Source organism: Macadamia integrifolia, chromosome 9 (assembly GCF_013358625.1).
Source record: "Macadamia integrifolia cultivar HAES 741 chromosome 9, SCU_Mint_v3, whole genome shotgun sequence".
Classification (NCBI taxonomy): domain Eukaryota; kingdom Viridiplantae; phylum Streptophyta; class Magnoliopsida; order Proteales; family Proteaceae; genus Macadamia; species Macadamia integrifolia.
In genome coordinates, this window is record NC_056565.1 from 8,341,273 (window position 1) to 8,360,747 (window position 19,475).

The window sequence follows — 19,475 nt, forward strand, 5'->3', positions numbered from 1 at the left end:
GTGGGGATAAGGATGAGATCATGAGAGGAAGAAATTAACAGCCAACAAGTTCGAACTTGAGACCTCAAAATCTTTTTCTTCCACTCTGTCTATTGTCTCTGTTTATCAATTTTTCTCAAGGCTCAACACATGTTTAAGTTTGCAATCCCACAAAGGACCCAAACATATAAAACATAGTCACTGTTGAGGGAGGAAGGGGAAATGAGCATTGGACAGAAAGATGTTGAGGGAGGAAGGGGAAATGAGCATTGGACAGAAAGAAGCTTCAAATAAAAGGAAAGGGTTCATTTGTGCTGACAGGTTAAGCCCTAAATGAAGAAGTTGATGATCATTGGTATATTTTGGCTGTTTCTTCGTGAAGATTCAAGGAAGGGAGAGATATAGGTGCATGAATGAGAAGAGGAAGAACAGCAAAAGGGCTTTTCATTGAAATATATATCAAAGGTCTAGTCTCTCCATATTGTCATCAGTCTCCTAGCATGGGTCCGGATCAGGTTCAGTATGAGATTATTCTTGTACGATTCTTGGTCCGTATACTTGAAATCTATTAATTGAAGAGGAAGAAAGTGAATTCTGAATTTACGGACTAGACATGTACCAAATTGTTCTCATTTGTGAACCAGATCGGGCTCTTCTAACACATAATCAATATTACAAATAAAATTTTCCAAAAAAAAGAAATACAATTAAAATTGCACGGATCATAGGATTAGCCGATTTTGGACCGAACTGCTGATGCAACAGGGTACCGCATTCTTTCACTTTTCCGGTACTTGGGACTTGGGAGCTCTAATTAAGGGCATTGTTTCAGGTTATCAGTATCGGATCGGCTTATTCACATTGTATCACCTGTATAGGCCGGCCATGATCGCTATTGGCCGTGATTAATACCAATACCTGGCATATACCATATCGATGGTAGAAACAAAAATAGGTATCTTAAGGGTAAAACGGTCTGATCCTGGCTGATACAATCAATCCATATCGGCCAAGACCAATATAGATACAATAGCATCATATCGATACCTAAATTGCAAATTGTCCACAGCCGATTCCACCGATAGAGTCCGATTCCTTTAACCATGGATGGAAACGAATTTTGCTAAAAGAAATGCCCACCCTCTCACCCATTTGCAGGAAAAAAAAAAAAAAATCCTCTCTAATTAGTGGGTCGTCCAATTAGTCATCCAATGACTAGATAGATTTGGGATGTACTTTTATGTGTTGGGATGTGTCTCCAAATCCCCCCAATCACTGGATGATTGATTGGACAATAATCAGACTGCCACTAATTGCAAAGAATTGGATTTCCATTTGCACCGATTAAAAAAAAAATGTCATCCTCAATCATAGTTTTAAGTAATGGTATCGGATTGACTGTATCATTTGTTTTCTTATTGGTATCGGCTGAGATAGATTTTTATACCTGATCAATCTGGCATTGAGTATGGTATTGATATTAGGGGTAACCAAAAAAAAAAAAAACTAATTTTTATAAAAAAAATAAGGATATTATTAACCAATATTGATTTTGACCTATCAATAGATAAAATTGTAGATGAGATTAATATTAAACTGGAGTTATGGAGATCAAGCTTGGAATTAAAAGGTTTTAGGTTAAGTAGAACGAAGACATAATATATGATGTGCTTTTTCAGTCAATCTAGAGGAGGGGAGGGAGTGGTGAAGCTAGGGAAACAGGAACTACATCGGAGGGACTGTTTTAAAATTTTGGGGTCTATCATTGACAAAGAGGGGGATATAGAGAATGATGTTGCCCATAGGATTAAAGTGGGGTGGACGAAGTGGCGAGGTGCGGCGGAAGTGTTATATGACAAAAGAATACCTATTAAACTTAAGGGAAAATTTTACAGAATAGTTATACGATTAGTTATGAAGTATGGAACGAAATGTTGGACAGTTAAGAAGAGTACTTTGAATAAATTGAGTATAGCGGAGATGAGAATGTTGAGAGGCCTGTGCGACAAGACCAGGAAAGCTAGGGTAAGAAATGAACGTATTAGAAATGATCTAAGGGTTGCACCAATCCAAGACAAATTCCTTGAGAGCTGATTGAGGTGGTATGGCCATGTCCAACGGAAACCTATGAAGGCCTCAGTAAGGAAGAGTGACCAGATTCACTTGGAGGGAGCTAGAAAAGGTAGGGGCAGGCCTAAGATGACTATTAACAAAGTAGTCCGAAAATATATGCAAAGCATAGGGCTTGACCCTAGTATGACTTCGGATAGAGTTGTATGGAGGACAAGGACCCGTGTTGCTGGCCCTCTACAGGGGATGTTTCCATGATGTGTCTTTTTATGCTGCTTTACCTTCTTCTATTATCCCCATGTTTATGCTTTTTAACCTATGCTTTATGTTTCTTTACTTTCTATTTCCATATTGGATTCATGTAGCCGACCCTATTCAGTTGAGATAAGATTATGATTGTTATTGTTTTTGTTATATCGATAACTAAATTATTACCCTTAATAGCGAATAGGTCAGGTATGACATCACTTTTATCTGTTAGGGGTCCAATATGTGATTTAAAGAACTCAGGGTAAGCCCCTAAGGTGCAAAATCAACCAAGCTGGGCCAGATTTTCGAAAACTCAAGACTAACCCAAGGTCTCAATTGCACCGCCCAAGTTTGGCATCACCCCAACCTTGGACTGAAGTTTTAATTTGATGCGTAGTCATTTACGTAATAAATTATCAATGCTTTTGCCAAAAGGATTTGTGGCTAGATAAGGATATAATGTGTTCTTAAGAAAAAGACAAGAAAAACGAGATAGGGTTACTTTGCAATTTTCGTAGAAAAATGTGTGTAGAATCCCTTGTATCAAATTTGGTCTATTGATCTAAGAAATAGTAAGAATTCTTAGATCTATAAAAAAAAACAACTAAGAAGTAGTGAGACTGAGAATGAAGTCTCTTTTATTCTCTCCCTCATTTCAAAGATTCAAGATCAAGAGTTTGTGATCTTTAGTGGACTTCTATCAACTAAAGATAAAGTTATATTAAAAAGTGTTTCGATGGACTTGAATCTTCTCATGGAATATAAGATTTTCATGAAGCTGATCTTGAAAACCTCCATCTAAAGGTGACTACATTAATCTAAAAGAATTTTTTTGTGTAAAATGTCTATCTAAGATTGTCCCTTGTTCCGAAATACTGATCACAACTGAATTAATTATAAGAAAATTTACCTTAATCAGTGTGCAATCCCTGCAAGTTGCATTGTCTATAGATACCCTGCATTATTATTGATGAAGGCATACAATTATCAAAATTAGAACAAGAATCATACAGAAAAAACATGGACTCATTCTTTTTTTTTTTATTATTATTGTTACTTGTTACCTACTCTATAGAAAAGGGGGAGAGGGAATGTATTGGTTTGAAACTCCCAGGAACATGAATTTTAACACACCATGACTTCAACAACTGCACTAGACAGCTGTAGTTGGATTCATTTTAATTTGAAAATTGAAATAGATGAAAAACTTTCTTACCTTGGAGGATTAATGCGAAGGCTCAAGTTTTCATACTCGGGGTCGAAGTACGGCCAACAAACTCTATCCATCCAAACCACACCCCTTTGCTCTTCTTGATTTTCCTTCTGCCAAGCCACAAAACACACTACCCTTATGAGTCCTCTCTGAGCCATGTTAATGTTATTTATTGAGGCGTAATATGCATTAGTTTAGAACCTTCTAGGCTTCTAACTTAAGCTTAGACAAATATATAGATTCACTGGAATCTTATGGTTTCTATTGGCTTAGAAATCATGAGAACACCTAACACCATTCAATATGTGAATCATTCTTGTATGCCATAATAGCAATATCAATCCATTGAATACTTCAAGCATCTCCAGATGGCTCCACCACTCAGATGGCCTCCAATCGCATCTTAGGAAGGTGTATCGTGTGTTGGGTCCACCACTCAAATGTGAGATTCTCTTTTGAAACAAATAAAGAGGGTGTAATCTAAAAAAGAAAAAAGAAAAAAGATTATACCTTATTATATTGTATTCCTATAAATAATTTAAATTCATGATAAAAAAAAATTTTCAAAATAAATTTAAACTGATTATCATTTGTCATTTTCAAGACTTGTCATTATTTATTATTTATTATTCATGTGAATTGTGAAACGATAAGATTATGTTTCATTGCAACAAAAATTGTGCATAGGTTTGCTTTGAATAAGAATTTATCTAACCTAAAAAATTGTATAATGAAAGTGCAAAAAAGTGTTTACCAAAAAATAAAATAAAAAAAGCGCAAAAAAGTAAAATTCCTATTTTAAGTAGAAGTCAAAATGTAAAATTTCCCTTTCATTAATCTTGGTTACAACATGATTTTACCAGTAAAGAAAGTTGCTCAAAAAAAAAAAAATTTTTTTTTGAAGAGAACATAAATCTATTAGACTATTTCCATCATAATTTTTGTTTTATTATGTTTTCATACAAACATAGCCTAAATTTTTATTTTACAAAACTCCCCCTGTAACCAGTGTGAGAGGCTAGGGGAGATTCTTTTATACTACATTAATGATGATGTGGAGAACAACAACATCCACATACAGTCGCTATGAAAGAGATGAGAGAGAAAACAATAAGAAAGAAACATGAAACAGCAATAAAATTTTTTTTAAAGGAATTAAAAGAGCTATGTTTCACCTTTGATGTGGGATTTTTTTTTTTTTTTTTTGGTAAATTTTTTTGCGGAGAGTCGTGCTATTGGACGGAAGGGGTTGACCATCAGATGGATGTTAATGTATATGACACATAGCCCCTCATTCTTATCCAATGATTTGGTGCATGAAAGTGTGAAACTTCTCCCCTATTTGTTTTTATGAAACAAATTTGATCTAAGTTACATAATTGTAATTGGACTAAGTTTTTACTTATGATGAATGTCTACATGAGATATTATGAGGATTTTTTGAGAACAGTACTAAACCCTACAGAGGTTTGTGAATCATTAGTGATTTTTTTTCTTAATTTTTTTAATTTTTTTAATTTTTTAATTTTTATTTTATTATTTTTTTTTTTATGAAAATAGGATGCATGCACTTCACTACATGGTGAAGAAAAACTGTCCGTTGTAATTTGGTGAAAACTCATTTGAAAATCTCCTCATGGATTATACTTCAATAATAAAAATAAAAATAAAAAAAAAGCAATACATTTCTGTGTGTGAGAGAGAGAGAGGACCTTAAATCCGTAGATGGGATGACTGGTAAGGGAGGCCGGAGGTAAGGAGCACTTGAATCCTCCTAAACCAATCCCCTAAAGATGATTCTTACATGATGAACGCTAATACCTGCACCAGAAATGAAACCTTTTTTTTCGGTACCACGAAAAAATGAAAAAGAGTACTTGCCTCAGCTTGTGGATCCCAATTGAACCACAGCATAATATCATTTCACCATAAAGTAAAGAGAACAAGCCAAATACCACTTGTCATTTCAACCATGTGTTTCTTCTGTTCCTAAAAACGTTCCATGCCCCCTAGATAGGGGTGTCACTACCTAAAAGGAATCAGTAAAACCATTTCGTACGAATAGATTGAACCGTTATGGACCGATTTGGTTTTTGGACCTGAAACCAAATCTGAAACCAAATCGAAACTGATTCAAAAATCAAAATAAAACCAAATCAAACGGATAAAAAACCAAAAACAGCTCAAAATTCATTAAAAAAAATTCAAAATTTGCATAGTTTTGTATGGAATATTAAACTCAAACCGATAAAAAAAATCGAAAACAACCCAATTACAAATCGATACAAGAAACTGAAGCAAAATCAAAACCAAACCACATCGGAATCGGTTTCACCATTTCCACACCGAAACCAATTCAATCCAGATCGAAACCGGGGCAAACCGACCCGTTGGCACCCCTATCCCTGGAGAATGATTACACTATTGGACTGGGCCTGATGGGCCTCAGTCCACTCACCTGCTCCAACCCACATAGCATTATTCGGTGTGGTCGCATCAGAGGAGAACATCTGTGCAACTACTTTGGATTTGGGTAATTGAATATTATTATAAGGAATCTTTTCGCCCTTCGAGAAAACGGAATTAATAAGTAGAGGAGGAGAAGCAGTTAATGCTCTAATCATATACTGCAGAGGAGAACAAAGGAAGATTTGTATAAAACAAAAATAATCCAAAGATTATGTTCAATCTTAATCTCCGATCTGGTGGGGAGAGATTTGCTCTGGACTCTGCAGAAGTCTTTGAATCGAAGCTAAGATGGAGAGAAAAAGAGTGATTGGTCTTCTGATCTGATCTAGTAAAGATAACTGATTTTCACTGCAAGAGAAGAGCTGAATCGGCGGAATCTTTCACAGAAACAGAGTCAAAGACTCGTGTTACAGAAGAAAGAAGACCTCAAGAATCAAGACTGGTTTTAAAGATTTTGGGAACTGAAAGCTTAAAATCAACAAGACTTTGATTCATTACGAGGTCAGAAACAGAAAAAGATGAGTTAATTTCGTAGAGAAATACCATAAAAATGTGAAAAATTCAGCCGAAACGAAACGAAATGTTAATTGGATTAAACGAAAACTTTTTCGGAAATTAGATGTCGAGATTTCGAAATTTTACTGACATTTTACAGAGAAAACATAACTCTGTAAGACTACTTGATTACTCGCGAAGAATCGACAGAAAGAAGAAAAAAAAAATCCCGAAATTCTTGCGTAGCACTGTGATTAACTATGAACACATCATTTCGTTATACTCAGAGAAAAGAAAAAAAAAAAAGGGGAGAATCATCCAAATTTGGAAGATAGAAAAAAAAAATGTACGACTTGAGAAACAAAAGGATTGAGAGAAAAAGTTTCAAATTTGAATCACGAAACAGAGAAGAACACCTGAAAAAGGCAGGCGGTGGAAGACTAACCTTTAAGCCTTTATCTTGTTCCTCGATTTCTGCTCCCAAAATCTTCTCTGAATCAGTAACGATCAACGAAGCGACCGAAAGAAAGAAATCGCTTTGGAACTGGTTTCAGGCGTAATTCTGCTTTCGACGTTGGAAGAGCACTTGCAGAGAACATGCTCTCTCTCTCTCGTCTGACCTTTGTCCTCTCTCTCCTCTCTTAGAGGAGCTTTTAGCTTCAGGGATAAAAATCCAAAAAAACGATTAAAAAAAAAAAAAAAGCCGCAAACACAAGTGATGAGTGTGGGCCCGTGGCTGTGTGAGGCAAGTGGCAAGGAAAAAAGGAATTTCGGTTTAATTGTTGCAGCGAAATAATTAGGGGTGTCTTCTACCAAAAAAAAAAAAAATTAGGGGTGTCAATTGATGGATCCTGGGTCGGGTCTAATTAGTCCCATCAATTTAAGGCCCGTATCAAAATCGATATTTAAAAGGGTTAATTGAATTAATTAGGCTATAAAGTACAAAAGGTTAATCGGGTTATAAATTGACCAAAAACAGTCGTTTTCAATTGGAAACCCACCTGACTACAACTAAAGTGCCACAAATGTGCAAATAATAATTGGTTTTGGTCTGGCACCAGACTATTTTATTAGCTGGTCAGTCTGGCTTTGGGCATTAATTGGTCGATTCCAAGTATAGTATGGTTTTTGATCACGGTATCAGAATGGGTATCCCGTATCCATCATGAATCGATATTGAATTGTCCATTTCAGACAAAAATACCTTGTTTTACTTTTAAAATGAATTTTGTTTTATTGACACTTGTCAAATTGATATGACATCATCCGATATGAATGATCTAATATCGATACATAGAATTGTTCATTATAGGCTAACTTTGGACACCCCTAATCATATCCGGAGATCTAATATCGATACTTAAAACCATGAAGTATAGGCACTCCTATTCAAGTTAATGATGAATGTATAGTTAATTTATATAAATCGATAAAAATTAATATTATTTACATTTTTTTTTCACATGTGAAAATTTGAGATAGAAGCAATAATAGACCAAAAAAAGACTGATAGTGGATTGAAACGAACTACTCGATAGCTATATTTTTGTGGGCCAAATATCTCATGTGGTCTAGATTTCAGTCTGACCAAGTATTTGTTGAAGTTTGATCGAACCAATCATTTCAGTCTCCTACCACATGTGAAACAAGAAAAGGTAGAATACTCAAGTACACCACGTCCATAGTGATAGGATATTAGGAAATGATTGAATTTGAGGTTAAAATTTGACATGAGGTTATTTTCAAACAATTCCTTAGACTGTAATAGTGTCATTTCACATGTGAACTTGAAAAATATACATAATAGTAACATATTTTGATGATGACATTATGATATCACTTTCAACTTATTTTTTAAAATTTTTTTATACATCTATCTTCTAGAAGTTTCCTAAATAAGATAAACAGTAGTAAAAAAGGTGTCAAATTCTAAAGGGTATGTCTAAATGTAACCTACCCGGTTACAAAAACCTTGTAACCTAAATTATTGTGTCCCCATTATTTTTTCATTTTGTGATTGCTTTTAAGGTCAAAAATGTAAAAAAAGTAAAATACTGTGTCCCATTTATTTTGTCATTTTGTGATTGCTTTTAAGGTCAAAAAAGCAAATTCAACCTCAACTTTTTGAATTGTTACTTTGATTTAAACGGCAAAACGAGGGGTATTTTAAGAATGAATACACTCTTTCCAAACAATCCAAACAACCCAAACAACCCCTCGCCCCAACTGATCGTCTTCCTCCTCGCGAGTCTTTCTGTTACCTTTCTTGATTTTTATGGCATAAAGTTTGGCAAGATCATCTCCAGTGAGTCAAGTAAAGGTTCTCTTTCTTCTCGGCATGTCCAATGCTTTTATGGGTTTTAGGGTTTAAAATTTTTGGTGGATTTTATTTTTATTTTTTGAAATTTAGAAAACAAAACCTCTTTCCGAGAAATTCATGTATCAATTATATTGCAATAATTTCTATTGTTGTGCATTAGAGATGAGGTGGGTAAGATAGTTCTAATCATGTCTCTTTTTTCTCTTCAAAGAAATCAATTGTATTAAATATGCTAGTGTTTTTAAGAAAATTAAAATTCAGAAAGATGACAAATGGAAATATTGTATTTTTTTTTTTCGTAAAGTAATATCGTAGGCTTGGTACTACTATAATGATGACATGTGAAATTTTGTAATTATAATATATCTTATAGGTTAATTCTAAGGGTTTTGGGATTAATTATGGTCAATTCCAAGTTGATTTGGATTTAGATTGATATTGGCAGCTACTAATTTGATCTTTGATTCTGTGTTTAAAATCGATTATAAAGTTTATAAGACTAGATCGTGGTCTTAAGATTTGAGGGCGATTCTAGGGTTCTTTTTATCCGATTTTGATTCGATTGGATCAAAATTTATACGAATCAGTTCCAATGATGTAGCGGACGGTATCAGCATTGGTCTCTGTCGATGCCGATTCTATACTGATCCAAATCGGATGGGATCGGTGGGTATCGATTTATTTTACCCTTGATTTTTATAAAAGGTACTACTTTTTACCTATTTTACCCCTGAAACGATCCGGATAATCGATCCAGATCGAGGATCGGTCTCAGCCGATACAACCGATACTTGAAACCATGATCAGTTCGATCTCTAATTCCAAGTTTAAAATCCCTAGTTGATTTGGCTGGTTCGGATCAATCCCAATTTTGATCATTATAGAATGGAATATTTAAGATTTTTGGGATTAGGCTATTGGTTTTTAGAATTTAGTGTCAATTCTAACATTTTTGTGATTGATTCGGATATGATCCAGACTGAAATCATTAGGGACCAATTTATTCTTTGATTTTGAGTTAAAATTCTGGTATTAGCCGATCTGGATTAGAATTGGTCATGAACTATCCAACTCCGAAAGTTCTAGAATGGTCAATTTAAAATTGGAATCACTAGAGAGATTGTTTTGATACTCAATTTCGAGTTTTAAATCATTGGTTGAATAAACCAATTTCGATCCAAATCGACCATAGTAATACCTATCCAGACTATTTCAGAATGACTAATTATAAGGCTTTTGTGATTGATTTAATCTATTTCCGATTTTGGTCACTTTGATCTAGATTTTATCTAGTATTAGGCCAAATTGAAATCAACGTTCAATTTCAATTTAGACCGATTCGGTTTTTATTGAGTTGACTTAATGGGCTCTTGTAGGTAATATGTTTTCTTTTAGTAATTTTTTAAAGTTGTTATAAGGTCTTTTATGGTTTTGATTCTCTTGATCTGGTCCAATTCAATTTTTTACCGATTTGATAAAAACTCAAATCGATAAATATTCGTTCCACGTTTCTCTTGATTAGTCCAACCCGCTTGGATTGGAAATGGACACCCTTACTCAAAGCAATAGACCCAATCACTCAATGGTTAGTATAATTTTTTTTTTTTCAATCCCATGTTGGACTTTAGAGAGACAAGGAATTGAGATTTGAGATTCCAAATGTATTGATGGGTCTATTTGAGGATAAAATTACATTTCTATCATTTTTAAACACTTTGTCATAAAAAGTGTTGCAGCAGCTTTTAAGTTTTTATTGGGAATATAAACATATGAAATTACTTTTTGAATCTTCTTGAACCAATCATTTCTTTGATAGTATAAAACATTTTAGGTAACTAAAAGTGGGTTACAAGCCTTTCGTAACCTACCTAGGTTACAACTAGACAAATCCAATTCTAAATGCATTTATAGAGGTGTCATTAGACACTCTCTTTAAATTATAGAGAATTTTGGTTTTTCTTTGTAACTTTGTGAAGGGAGTAGGTTGGGCATGCCACTACATTTTCTAGAGCTAATGGCTCACCCAATAGTGTCAGGATCCTCTCCAGTGGTTGGGCTGCCCAGAGAACATTTAGAGGTTGGGAATATCCATGCACATACGTCCAGGCCTTAGTTGTCGAATGCCTCTCTGAGTAGTTCAACCATTGAAAATGATCCGATTCAAATTAATATCAATTGAGATCAATCCCAAATTTTAGAACCGTGGTGTGATTTAAATAATAATCAAAGTACCCCTAACTGTGTTTTTTTTTCACTCTTACAGAAAGACCCTAACCATAATTCATGATGACGTAACGTTGAATAGGATGAACACTGACCTTATGTTTTTTTTTTTTTCTCCCTTTAATACACACCAGTGGCATTATGATTAATGAATGTATTGATGATGACGATGAATTTGTCATAATAATCTTTTTTCTCATTCATGTCCTCCCCCTCATAAAAAGGGAGAGCCCAATGTTAGTCTGGTTCACTTCTATTTATTATTCATAAGTTTTCTTTCATAACTTAATGGAAAAAAGTCACCCATTTGTGGGTTGTTTATATGGATAAGATAAATTGAAAATTGTGTGGATAGACGTACAGTTTTAAGTTCGATTTTCCATCTATGTATCTGCTATTTAAATGGAGACCGTGATGATGAATTACTGCACTAGTCTCCCCATATAAGAAATATTAACATCAATTTTCTTGTGGCTGAGCCGACTTGGATTGTAACTGTTGCTTCAATAGTGGTAAATAATAAATGGGAAAAGGTCTTGAAAGCTAGCGGTACACCTTAGAATTAGGTGTGCTAGCAAATGTAGACAATTGGATTAGATAGATTGCATTAATACCGTTAGATATCTGTTGTCTTAGGTAACTTACCTAGCCTGACGATGTACGATCATTCTTCTTCTCCCTCACTTGCTCCGGCGATTTTTCCGGCGATTTTTCATCCACATAGCCTCAACCACTGCCATTGCCACTGCTGCAGCCGTAGCCGCTACCTCTACCGCTACCGTTGCCGCTGCGGAGGTAGAAGAAAGCTCGGAGGGAGAGAAAGAGAGGAACAGCGGTCGATGGAGAGGAATAGCAAAAAATCAGAAAAAAAAAAAAGGAACGGAGATGATGCTGCTGCCGCCGCCGTCGCAGTCGCAATCGCTGCCGCTGTCCAAGAAGAAGAAAGCTCGGGCGGAGAGAGAGAAAGAGTAACAACAAAAACCAAAAGAAAAAAAAGAGACTGCAGCTGTTGCCGTTACAGCTGGTCGTTGCCGCTGTCACTACCGTCGCTGGCTGCCGTCACTGCCGCTGCCGTCTCTGGCCGCAGTCCCCATCCACGAAGAAGAAAGATCGGGGGGAGAAGGGAGAGAGAGAGAGAGAGAGAGGAACAACGGTCGATGGAGAGGAATAGCAAAAATCAGAAAAAAAAAGGAACGGAGATGATGCTGCTGCCGCCGCCGTCGCCGTCGCAGTCACAGTCAGAGTCGCAGTCGCTGCAGCTACCGTCGCTGGCTACCGTCACTGCAGCTGCCGCTGCCGTCTCTGGCCGCAGTCCCTATCCACGAAGAAGAAAGATCGGGGGGAGAGAGTTACACAACAAAAACCAGGAAAAAAAAAAGAATGCAGCTGCTGCCGCTATCGCAGCCGCTGCCTAGGAAGAGAAACCTCTGAGAAGAGAGAGAGAGAGAGAGAGAGAGAGAGAGAGAGAGAGAGAGAGAGAGAGAGAGAGGAACAGCAAAAAAGAAAAAAAAAAAGAAGGGAACTGAGAGCACCGGCCGGACAACATTCCGGCATGACTATTGAGGGTGATAAGGTGTGACAGGTGTGGATTGAAGTTTTGAACTTTTCTTCTCAATCTAATGGTTCTCTCAAATCCTACGGTTAAAATATCGCATGCATACTTGATACTCAGGTGTCCTGCTAGCTTTCCTCTACCTCTCCCATAATAAATATAGTGAAACGTAAAGGTCAGATTTTTCTATTTGATTAGGTTAAAGATTCTATATTGGCGAGGATCTTGGCTCAGAGATAAATCAATATGGATACATCATGCATGATATCATAGGACCACTAAAGATTCCAAAGTGGTTAATTTATGAGAAACTTGCATGTTGATGTATTTCTTTTCTATTATATACCCTACATGAGAATCTTGTCAAAAGGTACTGATAGACAGATCATTCTCATCCATTAGATTGGAAACATTTTTTACTTTAAAAAGGCCAACCAACTAGCCTAATGAAACTAGAGCATCTAGCTATGCTTGTTCAAGGGAATAATTTGGAGATTTTTATTTATTTATTTTTACAAGTAAACTATATGTAATGCTAATGTTAGCAAAATCATATTTTTGAAATGTTTAATATGTGTTTAATTGGAGAAGAACAATAGTGGGCTCATCATGACATCAATATTTGGAGGAATCTGCACACCACACTAATGGTTGTATTAAAAAAATGGTATCATTCGCATGGATCCTATATAGTCAAAATTACAGAAAAATAATAATAATAATAAAAATCCATGTGAAAGTGAAATAATACTTTGCCTTGTAGAAAAGTTTTTTCATAAAAACGAGGGCAAAAGATCTGCATAATGTTTGTGTATGGATTCTTTTGCATGCCCTCGATCTCATAGAAAGTGAGAACCCACACATGCATTTGTTTTTTCTATTTTGTAATTTATCTATTTTGAAAGTGTGAGTTCCAAATGAAAACTCTCTCCCCCACAAAAAAACCTCTTTCTTTCCTTTTAGCTTTTGGTACAATCTCTCTTTATTTAAAGTGTAGCTTTTCTCTCATTATTTTCCCCAACATTTGTGATAATTAATGGATTACTAACAAAAAATTAACATAATAATATTTGAGGAAAAGCTTGGGTATGCCACTAGTATACCGTAAGCTAGCACCTATTATGTCTATCTTTCTCTTTCCTTTTTAAAATGCCACCTATATCCTTTCTAATGATACCTTTTTTTTTTTTTTTTTGGAGCTAGCACCTCACAACCACATGGACTGGGTCATACTGGGGTTGAATGAGAATCATTCAACTTTTACTGAAAGTAGTGAAAAGTACTAAACACCCCGTGTGAGTAGCCTAAGGTGTGTCTACTGGAAGTCGAACTTAGGATGTCCAAGTTTACAGCTAGTACTGAGTTCGTTGCTCACCAACTGCGCAACCCCCTTGGGTTTCCTGATGATACCTCATCATGTGCCCCATTGGTGCTATTCGCTAACTTACCATACACCAATAGCATACCTTTCCCTCTCCTATTTATTTAATAATGACTTCGATAATTCATCTTTTATCAAAATTTACATTTGTAACAGATTAATTTTAATTCTGTATTCTGATATATGCTTTATGTGATGCATCCATTTTTATTAGATTAGACTTGTTACTAGTATAAAGGAATTGAAGTGATTTCCATATGCATAAAAAATCATTTTGGTGGACAAAAACTGCTTCGTTTCGTGGGTGTTCCATATATGTCTGCCTTTGTGATTTAAGTGCTTGTATATGAACTACTTATACTCAACATTCTCCCTCCCTGTTACATATAAAAATGAAGAACCAGAGCCCATCACTATAAAGATGGTCTGAAGCAACCTGACCACTTTAATTTAAGTTTGGATATGTATTGTATGTTGTATGGTTGATATATTCCCTTTTCTATATATGCATTTAACATTTGGAATCCTAACCTATTTGTTCACTTCTTAGGTTTTCAGAGACTAGCAATGGCCCAAAAATGGTCACAAGGTAGATATATGTCATGGTGTGATTCTAGCTAGACTGATCCTGATGGTTTTTTTATTCACTTGAAAGGAATTCTTAGTGTAGTAGATTTGCTAAATATGATTCCCTTGAGTGATTCTAAGTTTTTTGGTTCTTTTTGGGGTTGATTTCCTTGTTCTCATTCTCATTAGATCAATTATTTTTTGTTTTTTTTTTCAATTGGGAAAATAAAAGAGGATGCATCCCTCCCTGCCAATTGATGCATTTAGTGCGATATAGTAGCTTTTCTCTCTTTTGTTATTTATAATGAATATTAATTTTACCTCTTCACCAAAAAAAGAAAAAAAAAAGTTAATTTTATTCCTAAAAGAAAATCAAACAAGTGCCTCCAAAAAGAACCACTCTATAAAATGATAAAATCATAAGTGACACAAGAGTCTAAACGAAGCAATGCCTCTTACCCACGTCACCAATCTAAACTTTTTAGGAGGAATCAATGTCTCACGGTCAAGATTCTATTTTTACATGTCTAAGGCATTAGCGCAATAATAAGGTTTCTCTATTATAATAGGCCGTGGGTTCGAATCAAGAAAATAGCCTCTACCCGATGAGGGGTAACTCATACCATTCTTGGGCCTGCTATTGCCAACCATAAAAATACTATATATATATATAAAAGTAAACACAAATACTTTCATTTAAGATCTTGAAAACCTATGAATACTTTCATTTAAAAGATTTTTTTGGGTGTAAAATGTCTACCTAAGATTGTCTTTTGTTTCGAAATCCTGATAGCCAATGAATTAATTATAGGAAAATTTATCTTAACATGTGTGCAATCTGTGCAAATTGCATTGTCTATAGATACCCTACGTTGTTATTTACGAAGACATACAAATACCAAAGTTAGAACAAGAACCATACTAAAAAAACATGGACTAATTCTTTTTTTTCACTTATTATTCGATACCTGCTCTATAGAAAAAGGGGGAGATCGAAGGTAATGGTTTGAAACCTCCCGATTAAGGTCCTGTCTTTTATTATTTTTTTCATAAATAACTTTATTCTTTTATTAATTTTTCATTCCAAACCTCATCCCAATTAAGATCTGCTACTAACCATGTTGTTCTCCTACCAACCAATTCTTACAACCTCAACCACCAATTGGGATTGAAATACCCTGAATTTTCTTCCTTGTTTTTCATGTGATATTGTTGCTGTCTTAGTTTGACATTCTCCTCTAAACTTCTTCATCGTATAATATAATCTTGTATTATAAATATTTAGACAATCTTGAAAAGATGGGTACAAATATATCAACCATAGAAAGTGGAGTTCTAGGTTCACTAAATCTATGCTACATTTGATATGTAATCTTGGAATGCATTTTAGGTTAGATACGCATAATGATTTCAGTGTAGTTATATATAAAAAAGTTATCAGCCTGTTAGTACATCAAAATCAATAATAATTGACTACAACAATAAGAATCTCTTAATGGACTAACTCCATATTATTGTGAGAATATTGTCCTTAACACAACTAACAATATTACATTCAAGATTATCAAACGATCCAGTCTGATGTACTTGCGCACGCACACATATATACCAAACATACACGCACACACATGCATACACACATATACACACGTGTCTAGAATCTCCATTGCAAGAGCACAAAGTATGACAACTATATGAACAAAATTTTAATTTTGTCTTTGATCACAAATAGCTTAAGAGGTAAAGCTAAGGATAAAAACACCCTAATAATAACATACAAGTTAATTATCATTTAAAATATTTAAATTTAGTTTTGATGGACACATAATTCCAACAAGTGAAATGAATGAAAAATGAAATAAAAATAAAAAAATCATTTTCTAATTTTACTTTCAATGGAAAACCCCAATTGCATATTCTTTATTTTATTTATTTTTCAATTCAAATTAATCTTATTCCAATAAAGATTTGCTTCTAACCACAAACCAATGAGTGATGGTGCTACTTGGGATAAACATGGCAACTAGAAGCATCACAAGTGTCACTGGGCTTAGTAACGATGCATCAAAATTAGTCTCCATTAGGGTTAAGCCAAGAAATAGACATTCTTTATCATGAAAATTTTGAAGAAGCAGATTGATGATACTAGACACTGAATTCTCTTCCCTTATTCATATGATAGTGTCGTTCTGTAGTTTGACATGTTCTTCTAAACTTCTTCATTCTGAGGATATTGTCTACATATTCATAATATGTAGACAATCTTAGAAAAATGGGTACAAATTTATCAAATATGAAAAGTAGAACTCTATATTCACTAAATCTAGTATGAGATTTTTTATAGAGGAAAGAAACTTTTATTTTAATACCACTCGACAAAATTTATTTTTCTTGGATTATCTTTGACATATCAAAGTGCCTTTTTAGCTTTTAATTTAATGAGATGGACTCTCCTTAGGGTCCACCTATAAGAAAACAATATGAACCTAATTAGTTAAGAGTGATCATATGGGTCATATAATCTCTCTCTCTCTCTCTCTACATATATATATATATATATATATATGCAGCAATCATGTAAAAAGGCCTCTTGCTGTAGATAATGCTAATTCAGTTCACATCAAGTGATACACCCAATCTAAGTTGTTGACTCTATAGCCAAAATAATTTTTTTTATTTATAATTGTGGATAGTTTATCACTCACTACTTTCAAGCCCACTTTATCTTCTAATTGCAATAATGAATTATGGGTTTCTAATCCAAAAATCATTACTCTGGAGTTATTGTCATATCATGGAGTTTCATATATCTTTTTCATCCTCACTAAAAATGAAATGATGATCACAGAGAGTACAAAGTAGTTGCTTTGGACAAAGCATTGCCATTTACAAAAAAGAAAGGTTTGCGAACTTTCATCTAGAAGCAAATAAGAATCATACTTTGTAATAACTGTTTTAAAAATGCCCAAGTTGCAGATCCAAAGCAACCTGGGTGAAGTTGCGGATGTAAGACATGCCAGCAATGGATCCTAACTATTTCAGGGTCTCTCTCTCTCTCTCTCTCTCTCTCTCTCTCTCTCTCTCTCTCTCTCTCTCTATAAGTTTCTTGTGGGTAAAAAAAATGTTCTACGTGACATTGAATGGGGCCGAAATTTTGTGCATAGGTGAACTCCAAGATCAGTAACTTCACCACATGCACTTCAGGATTTAGTTCAATTAGAATGGATTGGAAAAATAATGCTTTGAAGATTTAGATTTAGCAGAGAACATTGTCGGCATGGGAGGAATCTCTCACACCACTCTAATCACTTCGTAGAAATTGATTTCGATATATGGGCTTATAAGATAATAGAGGAGAGAATGCATTAGTTACATGAAAGAGCTTGAGAAAGAAACCCCTAAGCTATTGATTTAGATTTTTTTTTTCATAATAGAATTTGAAATATATCCAATATAGATGCTTTTCATTTAATCTAATTGTATGGTCGCTATGTCCCCATGCCACATGACAAAATTACATAAACCACCAAAATAAGCTGGTCGTGAGGTGATGGTAACCATAATTGAATTTGAAATATGTCCAATCTAGTGTTGTATGTTTAATCTAATAGTTTGGTCTACTACATCGCCATACCACATCATAAAATTACATAAACAAGAAATAAATTGGATCGTGAGATGATGGTTACTAGCTAATTCTCCTTTAGTATTCTTTTCTCCTGAATATGGTTTTAGCTCATGGTATCAGATTAAGTATCGATTGACACTGATATTGATACCAATATATTAATCATATCCGTTCAGATCGGATAATTCCTCCCCCACAACCCCCCAAAAAAAAAAAAATCTCTTTTACTAGCACGTGGCCCTTGTGCCCATGAGGGCTAATCACAGTTCATGAGAGCATCAATGATGGAGTTTTTTTGAATTTACATGAGTGTTTTTTCTTTATTTAGACAAATATTAAATTCATTAAGTAAACTCAGCTATGGAACATTTAGTGCAGAGGAAAGACAAGTTTATAAGAAATAAACAAAGGTTAGGCCGCCATATTCTAGAAAGGTGGAACTTAGCTGCCTCACCCACAAAAAAATATACTTCCTTATTAAAGGATCTAGCCATGCTCTGAGGCTCTCTCTCTCTCTCTCTCTCTCCAAAAAATTTTTGAGTGGTTGTGAAAGATATTGGCTCAAAACTGAGAGGAGCACGCCACGGCTGCAATTAGTGAAATTTTAAATTAAATGAATGAATTAAGGGAGATTTGGCATGAAGGAAATGATGTGACTTGTACTTAACAATCAAGAAAATGTAATTACTTTAACCCCCATAGATTAAAGAACTAACTACCCAATTAGTGAAAGACAGATTGAGAATTAAAGTGATTAAGAAAGTGATAATGCAGGATAAACAAGGATAAACAATCATAGGCGGATTCATATTAAGAGAAAGAGAGAGAGAGAGAGAGCATAAGTCACCAAATTTAGGGGAGCTCTTAAAAAAAGTGGTGCAGCGGGATCTGCTTGTGGTGGTGGTGGGGCTTTCCCAGTAAGAAATGTAAGAATCTAAAAGTAAAGGAACCACCAACGTTTTGAAAATGTAAATATGGTCCCACCTTTTGAAACCAGAATCATTTGCCAAAAGACAAAAACATATGGTCCTGCCTGCGAAGATTCAAAAACAATTGTAGTGGTATCTTGACCTCAACAACCAGCAATGGAGGTGGATGAGGGTGAACATGAGCCACCTTGGATTTTCTTAGAGAAGATGAGTTGACCTGAGTTGCGGAGCATGTGTATCATTTTCTTACTTTTGTGGCATTTTATGTGTTCTATGTGAATACTTATCGAATACTCTTTTAATATCTTTGAACAAAATTGATAAAGTATATTTTGTTATTTTTATTATTATTATTTTTTAACTAATTATATGTATCCAGGCCTTTGGTCTGACCGGGGTT

At 34.8% G+C, this 19,475-nt stretch overlaps 1 protein-coding gene across 1 annotated transcript in view; it reads right to left on the reverse strand.

Moving 5' to 3' along the window:
• Nucleotides 1-7,125, reverse strand: part of LOC122089377 (ACT domain-containing protein ACR3-like) — a gene marked incomplete in the record, with an annotated part of 10,722 nt that extends 3,597 nt beyond the window's left edge. The window contains 5 exon segments of the mRNA XM_042659054.1: nucleotides 3,209-3,254; nucleotides 3,515-3,621; nucleotides 5,224-5,332; nucleotides 5,467-5,610; nucleotides 6,921-7,125. Coding sequence (XP_042514988.1) covers nucleotides 3,209-3,254; nucleotides 3,515-3,585 — 117 coding nt within the window.
• Between the last annotated feature and the right edge of the window lie 12,350 nt (nucleotides 7,126-19,475).